The 17,981-nt window shown below is 48.7% G+C and overlaps 2 protein-coding genes and 1 long non-coding RNA gene across 4 annotated transcripts; 1 reads left to right on the forward strand and 2 right to left on the reverse strand.

The window, feature by feature from the left end:
- Positions 1 to 3,873: 3,873 nt before the first annotated feature.
- HOXA1 (homeobox A1) lies at positions 3,874 to 6,046 on the reverse strand. 2 transcript variants are annotated; one of them, XM_030295120.1, is made up of 2 exons: positions 5,395 to 6,046; positions 3,874 to 4,934 (listed from the first exon to the last, which is right to left on the reverse strand). In XM_030295120.1, exons 1-2 carry the CDS (start codon positions 6,044 to 6,046, stop codon positions 4,579 to 4,581), a joined length of 1,008 nt encoding a protein of 335 aa, XP_030150980.1. In that variant the 3' UTR covers positions 3,874 to 4,578. The 2 variants fall into 2 exon arrangements, with proteins under 2 accessions (XP_030150980.1, XP_030150988.1); XM_030295128.1 differs by lacking the exon at positions 3,874 to 4,934 and having other exon boundaries at positions 5,415 to 5,489; positions 5,693 to 6,046.
- Positions 6,047 to 6,223: 177 nt separating this feature from the next.
- Positions 6,224 to 10,006, forward strand: LOC115509011. The gene is made up of 2 exons (XR_003967195.1): positions 6,224 to 6,513; positions 9,868 to 10,006. It is a non-coding gene; the product is annotated as an uncharacterized LOC115509011 (long non-coding RNA).
- Positions 10,007 to 10,205: 199 nt separating this feature from the next.
- Positions 10,206 to 13,056, reverse strand: HOXA2 (homeobox A2). The gene is made up of 2 exons (XM_030308136.1): positions 12,197 to 13,056; positions 10,206 to 11,549 (listed from the first exon to the last, which is right to left on the reverse strand). Exons 1-2 carry the CDS (start codon positions 12,585 to 12,587, stop codon positions 10,810 to 10,812), a joined length of 1,131 nt encoding a protein of 376 aa, XP_030163996.1. The 5' UTR covers positions 12,588 to 13,056; the 3' UTR covers positions 10,206 to 10,809.
- Between the last annotated feature and the right edge of the window lie 4,925 nt (positions 13,057 to 17,981).

A 17,981-nucleotide genomic window follows, 5' to 3' on the forward strand; every position in this document is an offset into this window, starting at 1 on the left:
GTCCTAAGGCAGGACTTTTGTGTGCTTTCAGAAATGCAGGCAAAAAAAAGTAGGCTTACCCACAACAGAGAGTCACCAAAGCTAGCCATCTAGGGAGTAGCCTCCCTGGTAAGGACATGCTAACTTGTGTCCTTGTATGTATTGACAAAATACATACAAGCATTTCTAATACACTCTTAGCATTTCTAAGAGTGAGAGAGTTATTTTAGGGTCCCATCCAAAATAAAGAAAGTTGTTGTCCATGCATTGATTTCAGAATTTTAAAACAGAGGGGTAGCCTGTCATTCAAAACAGTAAATTAAAGACTCAGACTCCAAGAGCTTCTACTGCTTAGAATGATTATTCTTTGGGAAGAAACAGAAACAGCAGTGACCGTTTTGTTTTGTTTTGTTTTTTTCCCACAGACGTGCTCAGCCATCAGAAAAGCTTAATAAATCCCTATTTAGTATGCATTTATGCGGTGATTACATGAACTTTGACCTCTGAAGAGCTGTAGCAATTAGCTTCAGTGACCAGCACCTTCTCCTTCCATTCCCCACTGGCTTCCTTGCGTCTTCCTTTCTCATCTCAATAGTCTGTGCACTAGGAGAGCATAAAATTTTAAAGTTGACTTTCTACTTGAGATACTTGCTTTCGCACGAGTGAATTACCTCCTCCTCCCCTCACCTCCTGTCTAAAAAGTCATCTCAGATGGATATTGGGGCTCTGATTGTCGATATTACTCAAACGCAAATGGATTTCAATTCAATCTTGCCCTGTACTTTCGCAAAGGAGATAAGCTCTAACGGCCCAAAGAGCCTCATTTCAGAGCTCTTGGCATCTGAAATAAATTGGATCTTTTCTGTCAGGCTAATTTAACATTTTAAAAATATTCAGTGTAATTTATTTTAAGTCAAATGAAACCTAGTGGATTGGCAGAAAGCTGGAGGAGAAGAGAGGAGAAGGGCAACTGGAAACTCCTCTCCCCACCTACAAAAAAAAAAAAAAAAAAAAAAAAGGCAGGAAGGGAGAGGAAAGTGTTTTAAGTTTCTAGTAAACACTATTTAGCAAAAGAATAATAGGAAAGTTGCCCCTTTCCCAAAGAGGGAAGGCACTATAATTGTTGCCTTTAGCGGAGAGCTCAGATAAACCGCTGGGACTCATTCTAAAGTGACCCATCGCTACATTCATCTCTTCTTGAACTTTCGGTGAACCTGAGATTAAACAGGGGTGAGCAGCTAAGCAGTTTGTTGTTAGCAGCCTTTTCAACAACCCTTTCAGACTGAGTAAATATTGATCGGTTTGAATCTGATTGCCCCAGAGGAAAACACCAAGGCATCTGAATAGCCTCCAAAAGTAAACTTTCAAAGGTGAAGCCGAGAGCAGACTTGAGAGCCAGATCTCAACTCAGCCTAGGTTGGGGACACCCTGAATTTCAGGAGGACTTTGAATGAGTGTGAAGGAAGTGAGGAGAACGCATTTGAAAACTGGAATTTTGTCTCGCAATTATCCCAAGTCCTTAATTGAGACTCTTGTCCTTTTTAAATTTATCAATAAAATGCTATGTTCTGTGTTCCCGCTTTTGTTGTTTCAGTCACCATTGCTGTCATTTTTCAAGGAGCTAACCATGCTCCTCAGAGACCAAGACAGAAAAAGAGAGACCTAGAAATAGGATGTGGTAAGCGCCTTTGATTTAATCGATTGGGACAACTAAAAAGATACAAATGTTTTCCTTGTTGAAAGGTATATTAATGTTTCCTAAATGCATTGCTTGTTAACTGATTTATTCCATGACCTGGAGAAGGCTTGGGATGTTTAGCCATAATTTATCGTTCTCCTCTCTCTCAGCTACATTAAAACCAGCACCTTCAAGATTGGAATCTCCAGGATTCCAGCGGGTCGGGCCCTGCTTTTAGATATTGAAATTACGGCAGTGGCATGCAAATGACACTTTAGCACATTAAAGAATTTGGAAACCAGCCATCTGTTTTGCTGTGTGGCCTTACACTAATAAACAAAAGATACTGTATAAGGCCAGGGTGGGAACTGAAAGAAAGAGTTGGCCGACTTTGAAGTTCTCCTCCATCCACTTGAGTCTTTTAGAGGCAAGCCCAGAGCCCAGGAGCCAAGAGGGGAGGGCAGCGGGTGCCCTTGATATGGCCGCAGCAACCGCGCCTGCAAAGTCCAGGCTTGCCCCTTTGACGGGGAAGTACAGGAAATCTCATGGGTGCTCTAGGAGGCCTGCAAATTCCAAGTTTTGTAGGATTTCTCCTCCCACCCTCAGCCCATCCTCTGTAAAACACCCTTTGGAGAGGAAGGAAGTCAGATGCCTGTATTTGTGATGCTGTAAAATTTCTGCTCTACTCTCGGGGCTAAATGAAAGCTTCTGAAAATGTGTGAAAGTGAAGGAAAAGTGGTAAGAGGTCTAGGAGGAGAGCCTTTGATTTGCTGGCTTCCTCTATTTGAGAGCAGACACCTGCCTCAGTTTGGAAGCAACTTGAATATCGGAAGACTTCATAGAGGCTTCCGCAAGTTCAACTGAAAGAAACTGCTGAGCCCAGAGAAGAAAATAACAACTTTTTTTTTCTGAGTTATGGGATTAGAACTAGGTTATGGATTTAGAATTAGAACAGACCCATTACAGCCACGATGGCTATGAAATCGAAGCTGAATCTAATGGGGATGAGATGTGTAACCCAGAGGGAGTGGGCAGGAGGACATGTAGAGAGTGGCAGGAAGGGATGGATATTGACAGGAGGGATGGGAGGAGAGACGCAAGGGTTTTCTGAAAACAGACCACACTCAATTTAAGGGGCGAAATATATTGGAACACTGTCTAACAAGCCAAAAAAAAAAAAAAAAAGAAGAAAGAGGGGTGAGATGGAGGCCTCACCCTCAAACAGCTTTATACTGGAGCTAATTAAATGTGAATCTCTTAGCTCTTGGTTCACTGATGTGAGGAAAGACTGACTGAAGAGTTTGGGCTTTGGAAGGGGGTACTGTTTATATATACGTCAACATTCAGTTGGAGGTGAAAAGGTTAGCACTTGACCCAGGAAGTATCCGTGTTTGTTTCAAAAATAGATCTGCTTCATAAATTTCTTCACCATTCATTTTTTCCAGTATGAACTTGGATTATAATAAAGGAACTGTTGTTATTTTAAAGAAAATCAACCTAGTAAGTAGGTATTAGCTAGGTGCAATGACACTCATAGGGGAACTTTCAGCTACATAATGAAAAGCATTTGCTTTTTTTTTTTTTTTTCCAAGAAAAGGCCCACCTCTGAAAATGCACAGCACCCTTCTCCCCTTCCCCACATGAAATGAGCCAACGCTGTTGGAACCAGTAAATTGTAGCCAAGCCAAATTCAGGGCCGCGTAAGCATATGTGAAACTTGAATATATTTATTACAGACATCTTAAGACCCGTAAACTCTGCTCTAGATCACATCACTCCAGGATCTCAGAGCTGTTCATGATTGTACAGGAAATGGGGAATATCATAGGCTCACAAGGAATAACTGATATAACTCAGTGTGGTACTTCAGGGACATCAAAACATTGTGCGACATGCAAAAGACTATTCACGAATCACACAAAATATACATTCATTGTGCCATCCATCACATTAACAATTGAGCTGAAAATACATCATATCCAGCTAAGATAACTGTGGAAGGAAGAAGCTGGTTCGAATAATACCTTTAGGTTCTGAATAATCCAGCACAAATTTAAAAAAGAGTGTGCCCAGAGAAACACTAAATGGGTGGTGATAGGGGGAGACCCAGCACAGGAAGCAAGGTTTTTGAACCTCGTATTCCGCAGGCCTTCTTAACTCACTTGAAAGAACACATGCAGGCTACCCTCTGAGGCATCTGATTGAGTTTAAGTGAGCGATTTTATTCTTTAACCCATAACATATAAAATTGTACCAGCTTTGAGAGTTGCCTACCCTGTTTTAGTCACTTAATCTAAACATTTCTAGAAAATCTGTATAAAGATAAATCTCTCAGGACAAAGTATTTACAACCAGCAAACTCACACACATGAAACTGAATTAAATTAAGGGATGAATTAATTGTGTAAACAAGCTCATAGTGCCTCTCTTCCTCATGAGCTCCTGGACTCTCCTCTCTCTCTATCCTACTTTAAGGGCAAAGTAGGGGAGAACTGTAAATATACAGATAGGTAAAAGATAGGCCTCCCTCTAACATGTTTCTGCTGGCAAAGGAGACTATATTCCAAAGGACATCTGAAAGGAACAGACTGTGGAAATCTCCAAAGTAGGGAGGAGTGTTGGGGACCATCAGAAAATTGATTATGGCACCCAATCTGCATCAAGGAGTTAGCACACACACACACACACACACACGCACACACACACACACACACACACACACACACACACACACCCCAATCAAGCCTCTACTCCAGGACTCTCTGGAAACACATTGTCCTGGCCAGGAGCTCCCCAGATAGGATCAGAAAGGAAGAGAGAGACTGTAAATGGAAAGGAAGATAAGCTAAGAATGTGCTTTGCGTAAGGAGTCCCCAGCCTGCGGAATAGCCTGGGCTGCGGAGTCTGGGGCTTGGTCGGCCTCAGTGAGAGGTAGTCAGAGTGTCTGAGGTAGAGGACCCCGGGGAAGGAATGCAGGGCGAGGAGCTGGACTTCTCTGAAGATTCTTCGGCCTTCTCCTCACTTCCTGGCGGGGTGGCAGGAGAGATGGGCAAGAGACCCTCCTTCTCTCGTTTCTTCTGCTTCATCCGGCGGTTCTGGAACCAGATCTTCACCTGGGTCTCATTGAGCTGTAGGGACGCGGCAATCTCCACCCTGCGGGCACGCGTCAGGTACTTATTGAAGTGGAACTCCTTTTCCAGCTCAGTGAGCTGCTTCGTGGTGAAGTTGGTGCGCACTGCATTGGGTTGACCCACGTAGCCATACTCTCCAACTTTCCCTGGGGGCATGGTGGGGAGCGATGAGAGAACAAGGTAAGACTTTTTACAATCGATATGAGATCCCCTACAAGCTTCAGATAAAGGGGAGATCAAGAATTTCTCAACAGAAACTCAGCTGGGAATGGTGACTGATGAGGTGTAAAGTGTTAATCTGAAGTCAACCATTAGCAAGGTCAGACCAGTGATGAATGGAGCCTGGAGATATTAACAGAACCACCCCCACCCCCACACATCCCTACCCACTTCCTATTCCAGAACCTCTAAAACTCAGCCCCTTTGGAAACACGACAGCCCCAGATGTGCCTTTGCCCCAACACACCTGGGCAATCTGTCCACACCGGACACCAGTGGGAAGCAAGAACTTTTTTTTAAAAAAAAAGTATTAATTTTCCTTGGCAACTAAACATACTAGCTCCTTCCAGAACCATCAAGGAGCATCCAAGGAATGGCAAGACTGACCTGTTTTGGGAGGGTTTCTTTTGACTTTCATCCAGTCAAAGGTCTGCGCTGGAGAAGATGTCTCTGATGTAGGGGAGCGACAGGCTTCTTGGTGGCTGGCGTGGAGAGGGGACAAGGAGTTATTATACGTGGCCAGGGCCAGGCTCTGGTGCTCTTGTCCATATGAGTGGTGAATGTACTGAGGCGAGCCCACCGCGCCCCCGGCATAACCCTGGTGGTGGTGGTGATGCTGGACCATGGGAGATGAGAGATTTCCAGAGTAAACAGCGGGAGCGCACGAGGGGTACCCACCACTTACTTCTGCTTCCTGATTTAACGCGTAGGGGCTGTAAGGCGCGCCGAAGTTCTGCGCGCCATAGCTTGGACCACAACTCGAATGGGAGTAGGACACCCCCAGGTTCCCGGGAGTCTGGTAGGTGGCCGGTTGGGGGTGATGGTGGTGGTGGTGGTGGTGGTGGTGGGGCGGGCTGATCTGCACCCCCCTGCCCACTAGGAAGCGGTCGTCGCCGCCACAGCTGTTAGCACTGACCGCGCACGACTGGAAAGTTGTAATTCCATGGTCGGAAGGGTAGGCTCGCGCTGAGCAGGTCCCCGAGTCGCCACCGCTGAGGATGGGGTATTCCAGGAAGGAGCTCATTCTTGCATTGTCCATCTGTCACTGAGGGACCGGGTCCTGCGAAGCCCTGGGTGACCGTGCCAACTTTCTCACTTCCTCCATGGGGCCAGAGAAGAAAAATGATATGAATGTACAGTGCGCAAGAGGGGGGGCGCCAGGGCGGAGGGCGCAGGGGGAGGGGCACGTGACTATGTCAGCCAATGGCTGAGCCTCCTGCGAAAGTTTGCTGGCTCCCGCGGTGATGGATCACCGTTTCAGTGGCATTTAAATCCCCGGCGCTCCTCCAGTCTAGGTGACGCGCAGTCGCCCCCCCAGGCGGCCCAGGCGGCGGCAGCTGCTGCGGCGGCTGCAAGGGCAGATTCGGAGCGCTGGGCCGAAGGGGAACAGAAGCCACCTTCTGCGCGCGCCGACTCCGCTCTCCCCCCCTCCGGGAGGTGGGGGCTGGGAGGCATCCCCGTCTCCGCCCCCTCCCCACCGTGCACAGAAAGATGAACTGGCAAGAGGTGAGAAGGGAAGGGGGCTCCGTCTCTCTTGGGTCGGGAATCAGTGGGCCGGAGCTCGCTGGCCTCCCACTAGCTCAGGGGCCGAGCCCGCAGAGCGCGGAGCAGAAAGGGTAGCTCCGCGGGCGCTTTCACTACACAGTCCCTGCTGTGGTGCCGGGGCAGTGAGGAGCGCAGAGGACCGTGGCGTAGGACGAGGCTAGGCCACCAGCTCCCCGAGCTTCGAAAGGAGAGGGAAGTGCGCAGAGGGTTGGCTGGGAGGAACCCGGCTGGGCGTGGAGGGGACGTGAGCAAGAAAAAAACAAAAAAACACAAAAACCAAAAAAGCCTTCCCTTCCCCAAGGAGGGTCTCTGAACCCTATTCCCCCACCGCAACTGATTATTAACGAGGCAATGAGGAGCTTTTGTAATTCGACGCCCGGGAGCGGGTGATTGGTAGTAGTTAAGGTTGCCGGAAAAGGCCGAGGGTGGCCGGCTCTTCGCCCTCCCTCTTTCCTCGCTCTCCGCCCCTTTCTCCTCCCCACTCAGCTTTGCTCCGGGAGCCCTATGGGATCCGGAGCAGCTCGGCCGCTGGATTTTGAAGGGTAGGAGGCGGGGGAGAAAGATGACGCTAGCGGACGTGGCCAGCGTGGGGGCCGGGCGGTGCGCTGCAGGCCATCTGCCGGCTCCCCGGGACCCAGGAGTCTGCGCGCTTCAGCGGGGGCCTCAAAGGGCGAGACCACAGCTCCAACTAAATACGCTGAACTCCCCCCACCACGCCCCAACAGTGGTGCTTGTTTTCTGGAGGGGGGATGTTAGGAGTGGTAGGGCTTCCTTTATCCACTAACCGCCCCCCCCCCATTCTACTGCATGTCTGAAGTGGGGGGTTAGGGGCTGGCAGGTGGGAGGGGCGGTGGACAGATGGCTGATGGTGGACGGGACATTTTCTTCTTCCCCCAACAACACCTCCTCCCCTTTGTATCTATGTAGTTCCTTGTGTGAACGTTCAAGTCTTTCTCTAGAGAGACACGTGCAAATCTGAGCGTCATCCCAGGCCAGGGGTCCTGTTCTCCATCACCCTCATCCTACCCTGATGCTGACGGGGTCGTTAATTGCTGTTTACTATTAGGTTTCGTGTCAACCCTTGGCTTGTAGAGAGAAAATGCCAAACTGAGACCGAGAATTGATGCATTCTTAGGTAAAAGAAATCCAGAGATCATCCAAGAAGCTTTGCAGCCAATGCAGTATAGATTTTTCTCTGACCCTGCTTATCACATCGGAATGGGACAGATAAAATTTATCTGAGGACGGGGTTCCCACTCCCCTCTAGTTTTCCCTCCCCAGTTAGAAGAAGGAAGTTTTCTTTGAAGCAGGCACATCATAAATGTGTTAGCCAACCTTTCAGGTTTCTGCATTCTGTTCTTCACATACAGAAGTTCCCCCACCAAACCTGCCCCCACAAGAGGGGGAACTCTTGCAGACATTTGACTATGGATTCCCCCAGTAGCAAAGACAATTTTTCCCTAAACATTTACTTTTGAAATAGTATTTTTCTGTGACCTTTGACCCATCCCCAACCACGGTTAAGAGCGAGCCCAGCCAGGAAAGGTCACTCCTACCCCAATTTCAGCACCTGGGGACACTCATTTTCGAGAAGGGAAAAGGAAAGGAGGCCCTCCTGGAGGCGGCTTCCTTGGGAGTGCCAGGCCTCCTGAGATGGGGAGGGACGCGGCTCCTGTCGGGGAGGCGGTAGGACGTGAGAGTGTCGGTGCTGGCACTGCGGACGATCTGCTTTCCGAACCAAAGTACGTTCTTTCTCCTTGCCTCATTCCTGTCCCTTTGTTGGCTTCTTCGGCCCGGGTTTGCGCAACCCCCTCGGCTGCAGGGCTTAGCGCCACAAAGCCGCCTGGGACCGCAACCGTTCTCCTGCCTCTGCTAGTTCTCGGCCTCTGTGCTGCTCTCCTTCCACTTCTCTTCCTCCCTCCGGGCCTCTTTCAGAGCCAGCATGGGTGGGGGTGTTTTTCTTGGGACCGCTTTCATGCACTTGCACAGAGGCCCGCAATCTCTCCGGCAGGCGACAGACCTGCCTCCGCGCGCTGCTCCCGGCTCCCGGAAGGCCGGACTCCCGCAGCAGAGCCTGCTCCGCCCCGGCTGGCCGCCCAGAGCGCTGCTCTCCCGGTGTTACTTACAAAGGCGGTCTCCTCTGGCCTCGAGCCCGCAAGGCTTCCGTAGCTCGGTTCTTCCCCCACCCCCCACGAAATCCTGGGGCTCGTCCCGCCTTGTAGGAGACTCTTGGTTCTCCAGGCTTGTAGGCCAGCGCCCCACGACTGGAGCTAAAGTCTCTTTAAATGCTCTGGGAGAGTGGGTGAAAGGAGACCTTGGTCACTATTTAAATGATGGCCTGCAAGCGGCTTGCTGGGCTCAAAGCACCTCTTTCAGGGCTCTTCTACTAGAAAGGGAAGGAGCGAGGAGGAGACAAACGCCGCCGAGGCCCCGAGCTGCTCATGGCATCCGCGGCTCAGCCAAGCTGTTGTTTTAAAAGAGCAATAAAAATGAATTATGACTAAACGCCTTCTAACTTAATGCTTTCGGACGGGGATCCCCGGCAAATACGTAAGAGGATTTTTATTTGTGCATGTGTTCCTGCAATTGATCTCTTTGATGACATTCTCATTCATAGAAAGCGTTTGATTTATGAGCGTAGGACGAATCGCAAACAGCAGCGGCTCAGCCCCGGCTGCGGCCGGGCTGCCCTGCTCAGCTCCGCGCCTGGGGCTGGAGACCCGCCGGGGTCCTCACACGCCTCCGCCGCTGCCAGGATGTAGGGGGCAAAAGGGTGAAGGAAGATAGGGTGCAAACCCATGGAGAAAGAGCGCGATTTCATTGTAACTTCCAAGCCTTAACTATTAAGAGCCGGGTTCCTGAATCAACCCGCCCCCCACACATGTTGCTTACACACTGCGTTTTCTCACGGTAAGTAGCCATCACAACAGAGCTCAGTAAGGAAAAAATCAGCATGGGGAGATATAAGAGGGGGGGGGGGAGCAAGACAGCCCAGGAACGTGCCCTAGATTACATTTTATTGATATTTCATTTAAAGTGCTTTTTCTCTTTCTCTCTCTAGAAACTGGGTTAATTTATAACCTAGGGCGCAGAAACTCTCCATTTTAAATCTCAACTTGGTAACCTGGCTTCAAAGCTTTAATGATCCATTATTTGCCATGTAAACAGATTTAAGAATGAAATATTGATTTTTCTGACCCTGAAAAAAAGAATCCTAGAATGACTGGACCAGAGGATTGGAAAGAACGCTTTCTGAAGTGCATTTTCCAGCTAGTAACCATGTTTTGTTTTATTTTTGTTTTCTCTACCTTTTAGGTCTGTTTGCCTGGACCCATCAACATCTGGGAGACTAATCAACCACACTGAAAATGTTTCCGGGGGATTGTGGGGGAGGGGGTTGGAATGTAGATGTTTGAAACAAATGTGTATAAATAAATGAATTGTTGATAACTTAGTTATTGACCTGGAGACTGGTAGCTTGTTAAAGAAACTCCATGTTCCTTCTTCCTGGAGTTGGGCGGTTTCTGTAGGCACTTTTATTTCTCCACTTTCAAAAGCTTGGGCTTGGCCCAACTGTGAGGCTGCCCAATCCTGTTTCTATTACCAATTTAAATCTATGGCTTGAACCTCTACACTGAAAAACCAAATCCATTCCCTTTAAAAAGAGAGGAAAAAAAAAAAAACATTTCTCAGAAGTCCTATGTTCTGGCTTTCTTTTTTGTTATTGACTACTGAAGACTTTGAACATGCCCCCTTAATAAATATATTAAAATTGAAAAAGAAGATGAATTGTGACCAGAATTTTATTTACCAAGTTAGACTAAAAGAAGAAAAAGAAACCGTTATGAGCCTTGAGAAAGAGGGGGGAGAAAAAATAAGAAAGCTACTTATAGCAAAGGAGAATTTATTCTACCAAAAATACTCATGACAATGCATCCTAATGTAATACAAAAATAAAAAGAAAGTGAAGATACAATTATATGATCACTTTCTTGCAGGCCTCATATATTGCTTTCAGGAAATCACATAGAGGGGTGTTGGATTAGATTTAGAACAACTAAAACTCCAAAATAACCTGTAAAAGATGGCTCTGAAACTGGACCAGGAGAATAAACAGAAAATCTTCCACATATAGAGGAGAGAGAGGGTAGGTCAGGAAGAAAAGAAAATAAAAATCAACTCTCAGAATAAAAGAAGGCAAAAGCACCTGGTCAAAGGGGTTTTTGTTTTGTGATGCTTTGTTTTGCTTTAATGTTTTTAGTAATTCAGATGCTGCAAGTCGATTGTGGTGAGTGTGTCTGTAAAAAAGTCAAAGCTGTCAGCTGAAATATCTACGGGACTGTCGAGGGAACCTGGCAAACTGGGCGAGACTGCATCTGAAAGCTGCAGGCAGGAATCTGTGGAAAAAACGTTAAAGTCCTGCAAAGAGGGGACCTCGAGGGCCTCGGGACTGTCATTGTTTAGGCCTGAGCCACAGTTCTGGCCCATTGTTGACAAGCAGTTAGAAACAGTGGGTGACTGGTGCTGAAAATGTTTCAGATTTTTCTCATTGCTGGTTAAAGGCGAAACTGGGAAACTTTGGGAGTCGCCATTGTGTCCATTGGGAGCCTGCTGCTGAGAGAGGGCATTTTGCTGAAAAGTGTAACCTTCCCTCTCCAGAAGGGCCCCGGAGACGCTCAGGGCTTGCTCAAAGAGCGACTTCTCTTCCTCGTCCTCCTCCACTTTCTCAGAGTCCTCGAGGCTTTTAAATTTCCCCTCGCTGTTGTGGTTCTCCTTGCACTGGGTCTGCCTCTTGTGCTTCATCCTCCGGTTCTGAAACCACACTTTCACTTGTCTCTCAGTCAGATCCAGCAGCGCTGCGATTTCCACCCTTCGGGGTCTGCAAAGGTACTTGTTGAAATGAAATTCTTTCTCCAGCTCTAAAAGCTGCGTGTTGGTGTAAGCAGTTCTCAGGCGTCGGGAGCCCCCGCCGCTGCCATCGGCGATTTCCAGGGATTCTGCGGAAAGGGAAACCAACAAGAGACACGCGCACAGTTGGAGGTGGAGGGGTCCGAGCGGGGTTATTCCACTGGAGAATAAATATAGCAGAAAAGATCAACTGCAACAAAATGGCCGCCCCTGGATGCAGTGGAGCTATTGTGCTGCCTTTCCTGGGAGCCCAGCCCGGGGAGACCCCATCTCTTTCCACCTCCACCAGATTCCTGCCTGTGGCTCCCCCCAACCTCTCCATCCGGGAGCAAACTTTATATTAGCCACACCACAATTTATAATTAATGCATCAGCTGCTTAGCTGAGCAAGAGCGATCTATCACTCTTCATTACTGTCAAAAAGCCAAACTCTAGGACAACTAGACAAGAGGAGGTCAGTTCCAACTCAAATAAATCATCCCACATTACACAAGTTAGGGAAAGTTTCCCCCCCCCCCTTCTTAAAAATATATATATGTCTCATTGTGCAGCGCAGGATCCCTTTTCTCTCCATCACACCCACTCCTGAGCCCACAGGGGAAGGGAAGGCAGCCAAGCATCTCTCCCTCTCTCCCCCTTCTCTCCCAGCCCACGCTCCCCTCCCCCATAACCGCTCCCCGGGCAGCCCCGAAGGAGCAGAGGGTCCCGGGACCTGGGGCCAAGTCTTTGGACTGACCTTTGTGGCTGAGGCAGGCAGGGCCGGTGGCGGCGGCGGCGGCGGCGGCGGCCGAGGCGGGCGGCAGCGCGGTTTTCTTGGCCGCCTTCTTCTCCTTCATCCAGGGGTATTCGGGCGGCTGCAGGGCGCCGGCGGGCACTGGGCTGCCGCGGCTGCCCGCGGGGCTCGGCTTGGGGCGGCCGCCAGCGCCGTGGCGAGGGTGACTGCCCGGGTTCAGGCTGGGAATGGTCTGCTCAAAAGGAGGAGGAATCAGTGTCGAGTGTGAAAGCGTCGAGGTCTTGATTGATGAACTTTGAAATGTATCAGCGACAGGGGGAAAAGATGTCAGGCACTCAGCGAGCGACGGCTGGCTATTGATAAAACCAATCTCTCGCTCAAATTCGTAATTCATGGCCTTCTCCTTGGAGCCCCCTCGGAGAAAAAGTTCCCTCTTCTGGAGGGGCTTTGGGGGGGCAAGGCCCGGGAAAAAGGCGAGAGCAGAGGAAAAAAAAATCTATCATAGAAGATCGCTGCTGGGGTGTTTTTTTTCTAATTCACTGATTACAGCCGTATGGGGACCGCGCTACTATTAAACTATTGAATTCATGGAGACAAGGTTGAAATTGGACCGAATTGGCTGTCACATGATTGCTTCTGCCCAATGACAATTTGGGCTTTAATCAAAAGAAGCCACTGTCTGTTTGATTGATCCAAAAAAGTCGGGAAGGAACGCCTCATTGGGGGCCAGCGAGGCTTTATTTACACTTTTTTCAGGGCAAAAATACATATATGTGGGTGTGGGTGGGGATGCCCGGGAGTGCGTGGGGGCGAGGGTGCCTGCCTGCCTCCTGATCAGCACAGAACCTGTGTGTGCGCTTGGGAGTGTGTGTGAGTGTGTGAGTGTGTGCGAGTGTGAGCCCTGCTGCCGGGCCCGCCGGCGGCTGCCCTCTAACTCCCCCGCACACTCCGCGCATTGTTTGGGACTGTCGGGAAGACGCCTCGCACCTCACAAATCATCTAAGCACCTCAGTCTGACGCCTGCAGTCATTAACAAAGTAATCCATTAATCTTCAAAGTTTTGACACCCGAGAGCCCCGCATCCCAGCCACATAAGTTCTGCTAAGGCAGGAGGAAGGAGCAGAGGGAGAGGGGAGATGAGACTGGGAGAAGAAAGAGAGAGGGAAGGAGGGAGGGAGGGAGAGAGACAGACAGAGACAGACAGACAGAGAGAGAAGACACAGAAAAGAGAGGATTCATTTTGGGGTCTCCCCTCTTTTATTTCCATTTTCCTCTGCCTTTTCTAAAACCAGTTACTGGATCTCAGAAGTGATTCCTGTTTTCCTTCCTCTCTTTCCTTCCCTCTTTTCCTCTTCCCCCCTGTCCCCTTCCCGCTCTCCTCTGTCCACCTCTCTTTCCCCAAACCCCTCCCGCATGCCCTCGCCCCCCTCCCAAAGCCCAGCTCGGAGTCTGCGCCCCCCCCCCTCGCCGGACCCGGACCCCGGCCCATTGTTAGCCGGCTTTTCCAAGGCAGCTATGCATCTGGCTCCAGAGGGAAGCGGAAGACGGGGAGGCGGCTCTCGAAGCTTCCCAACCTTCCGGTGCCATCAACTTTTCAGGAGTGGCTCGAGAAAGATAGATGCATGTGCCAAGCAAGACAACAACCCCAGGTTCATGTGTCCAAATCTCTGTAGCCAGGGCGGCGACCAACCAAAGCAATGCCACCCGGAGCAGGCTCCTGCGGCTCCTGGCATTCTGGGTTTCATACCCGTAGGGCTCGGGTGCGGTGAGTATTTCTGATTTCCAGGAAGTCTGTTGGAAGTTAGCAGCAGGGAAGGAGAAGACGCTTATTCCTCTCTCTCTTTCTCTTTCTTTCTCTTTCCCTCTCCTTCTTCTCCTGGTCCTTGTCGCTCTGATTGGGGGCTTGTTGGTTCAGATGCAATTCGTGTTCCCTGGCAGCCCAAATTGTCTCCCGCACCTTTCCGCTCCTTGGCCACCAGGGATGTTTGCACTCAGGTTCTGTTGTGGGAAACAGCATCGCAGGTGAGAGAGGGCAACCTCAGGAGGAATTATAAACGTTCTCTTTTCTCTGCTCACTCTCTCTTTTTTCCAATTCGGAGACTTGAGACTGAGGGCATCGTGGACCGTGCTGGAGGGTTCAAAAGATAACACCTTTAGGTACCAAACAATAACTTTTTAAAAATCCACCAAGCCAGAAAGAGGGGAGGAGGCTGAGAGAGAAATCTGAAGGTATCTCTTTTCCCTCAAACCCTGAGGATGATGATTCGCTTTTGCTTCCTTTGAAATGGACCAAGTGATCAGACTCCCCCAGGCCGGCAGGCATCCGTGGCAGGAAAATAAATCATTCTGATGGCCAGGGAGAGAGAGGTTGGTGGGGGAGAAAAATCTACGTAGAAAACAAGAAAGGCCGACCGCAGCACAAGGCTAGGACTCCTTCTCTAAGGCCGGCATCAAAGGGGGCTTGGGTTGGAAATTACATATAAAGTGGCCTCCGTCATTGACTGGCCCACAGCATTGCCTTACAGATAGAGATGCTATTTTGGAAAATGTGAGGTTTTTCAGTTTTCTTGCTTTTATTCCAAACAAAGCTCTGAAGGAAGTCTGGGCGCGATCAATCTTGCTCACCAAAAGCCTTGACAGCTTCTGGCCCTTAAGAACACATTTCAGCTTCGAGCTCTTTCCAAGATCAAATGTGGCCGAGCAAAGAGGAGAGCAGGAAACGCAAGTAAACAAGGAAAACTAGTCTTTTAAAATATATCTTTCTGGCAGCAGAGTTATAAGGCTGCTTTTAGGAAAGGTGCTTTGCAGATTCTGGGATAGCGGCTTTTGCCATTTGCTTTTACCAGAAATAATATTGAGGGGTTAAGGGGAGGGGGAGCTACGGAGAGAGAGCAGCGCTGCCCCCATATCGCTGAGGCTTTGTCAGGGGCTGCGTGGGTGAGAGCTTTCTGCTCGCCTCAGCGGCCTTAATTCAAACACCATCTGGAAGCAAACCCTTTTCTTTGACCATTCAACACTGAAATCTTCCCCAAATCTATTGCTTTAACCCAGGAATCTTTTAATAAGGACTTATTTTTAATATCTTGGAAGCTGGAGGTGAGATCAATATTTTTTCTTTGAAACCCAAAACGAATGTTTTGATTGCCAAGATATGGGAAATCATGTTGGAATTTCATTTAAAAATCTGTGTCCTGAGGGAGGAAGGATGCCTCCAAACCAGTTGCCTCTCAGCTAAATAGCAGATTTTGGAAACGGGTTCAAATAGTGATATCCCTGAAAGATTTCCCTCTCTGAATGGATAGAGCTCCCTGGCTCTCTCTCTCTCTCTCTCTGTCTCTCTCTCTTTCTCCACTGTTCCTTATTTTACTAGGTAATTTTATACACTTCTCTAAAATTATTACTCATAAGACTTCCGTGTTGCTTAGCCTGCTCAGTTCAGATCTGAACAACTAAAAGAGCAGACGCTCCAGTCCTCACAAAGACTGGTTTTCCAGACTCTGCATTTCTGAGGTGCGCCATATTTCGGCAGGGAGGTTGGGGTGGGGTGGGGAGTAGATCTACTCCTTCTGTAACCCAAACTCTTTCAAAAATGAAAAAAAAAATATGTGTATCAGGAGCCCCTGAACAGATAGGGGAGAAGCATCTCTGGCTGTGAGAGAAAAACTCAGATCTCTACAGCTACCTGGCTTTATACCTTCAGAGCCTTTTTCTTTTTCTTAAAATGTGAAAAGGTCCCCTAAAAGCAGCTCCTGTGGACCCAGGAGATACCCAAAAATGGCTCCAGTGCCCGTTTCTAAAGATCAGCTGAGGGAGCTTCTCAGGGGAAAGATAGTGGCCATGATGATGGATATTTTGGATTGCAAACAAAATGGCGACATTTTTCACCTCCGTCTCTGAAAGATACAATCCAGGGAGAAGGAGGATTTATTTCTCACATCAGATGCTTCTGCTCCCCAGACGCAGGTGGTTCCTTGCTTCCAATTTAGAAAGGGGATGTTGATGGGGATACAGTTCTGAGGCTTACACTTTCTGAATTTGGTTCCTTCTCCAAGCAGTTCTTTAATCTGAAGATGAAAATATTTCCCTTTCCTGTGCCTGCTTTTGCCTCTGCCAGCAAAGTAGTAGTAAATCCAGGAGTAGAAATGTAACATTTAGCTCCTGTAGCATCATGAGAAAGAAATACTTATAAAATTGCATTTTTATTAGAAAGATGCCAATCTCCCTTATCTCCCCTCCTCCCCCTGGGGCCACAGAAGGAGAACGAGGAGGGATGAAGGAGAGGAAATAAATCCAGAGAATGCCAGATCCCAAATTCCAGGATGAAGCCAAAGCTGGGACTCAAACAGTCCAGGGAAGGGCTCGGGGAGGCTCCTGGGAGTTCAGCCTTTCTTTTCTTCTGCCGGAGACCTGGGTGAGGCTGTCCGGTTCGAGCCTCCTAGCTCCCCGTGGCGATTTTAGGAGTGATTCTTTCCTCCTAGTGCGATATAGGACCGAAAAGCATCTACTGAGAGTCCGGTTGCTCGAGAAAATGCTCGCCATCCTCCGCGCGGCTGGCGATTCCCAGGGTTAAGGCATTGACTGGTCCTCTTCGACCTAGAGGAAGATCTTGGAGAAGAACGCCCTGCCTTACTCCCCAGCAGGGCCTCTCGGGCACCTGTGCGTCCCCGCCGCGCTTCGGCCCGCGGCCTTTTGTTTCTCCCGCACTCTGCACTCACGCAGCTTCTGCGCCTGCGGCTGGCCCCTCCGTGGCAGCTGGGAATCAGGCTGCCCAGCGGGCTGGCGTTCGGCGGTTTGCAAAGCTGCCCGCCTCCGGGAGCTCCTACAGCCTTCGGAGAATTCGCTGCGCTCCCGGGCGAGCCGCCCGGCCAGGCCCCACTCCAGAGCTAGAGGGCTTGCCGCGGCCTGCTCAAGCCAGTTCGCCTCTGCCTGAATTCCACGCAGACCCCCGTCTTCGGCCAAAGAACCCCTTCTGAACACGGATATTATTCAGAATAAAAACTTTATTTATTTTTTTTTGTTTAGTTTCTCAGAATGTGAGCAGCAAGGAATGTAGAACTCTCGAAACAAATCTAGCATTTTTCACGTTTACAGATTGTTTTTTTTTTTTTTCAGTTTGGCCGGATGTTACAAACCTAAATCAGTCTTTTCAAAAGCTGGATCCTCTCTGGTATTATTGCATCATTACCGTTTTTATAAAGGAATTATATTTCCCTTTCAAATAAAAAATTTTTCTATGTACGCCAATACACTATTGAACAAAAGGCCCAAGAAACCTTCTGAACAATCAGGGTACAGAATTTCTTTAATATAAATACGAACGGATGGGGATAAATAATATTTAAAACTTAGATTATTCAATGCTTGCAAAAAAAATATAAATAAATCTGACTGTTCACCAGCATACACACACGGAAAGACGTACACTTAGTCGTCCTTGCACAGGGAGCCCCTGTTTCAAAGCGCCTTTGATTTTTTTCTCGCTCTTTACAAGAAGTGCAATTTAAAAAAAATCTAAAAGTTAAAAAAAAAAAGTAATTGCTTCCCCTCGGGAGCCATAATGTACGAACAAATTCACATTGAAGAACTCGGCTAGAAAATTTGTTCATATACCCTGTTTCTGATCAAAGAGTAGAGAAAGTAAAGGGTGCAGGGCCAGCGGCCGAGCGAGGGGGTAGGAGGAGATAAACATCGCTACTGATACTGACAGCCATTCCAGCAACCAAGATTGCTACGTCACATAAACTATAAAAACGCGTTACCAAAGAAAACAAAACGAGGGGGAGGGGAA

Source organism: Lynx canadensis, chromosome A2 (assembly GCF_007474595.2).
Source record: "Lynx canadensis isolate LIC74 chromosome A2, mLynCan4.pri.v2, whole genome shotgun sequence".
NCBI classification, from domain to species: Eukaryota; Metazoa; Chordata; class Mammalia; order Carnivora; family Felidae; genus Lynx; species Lynx canadensis.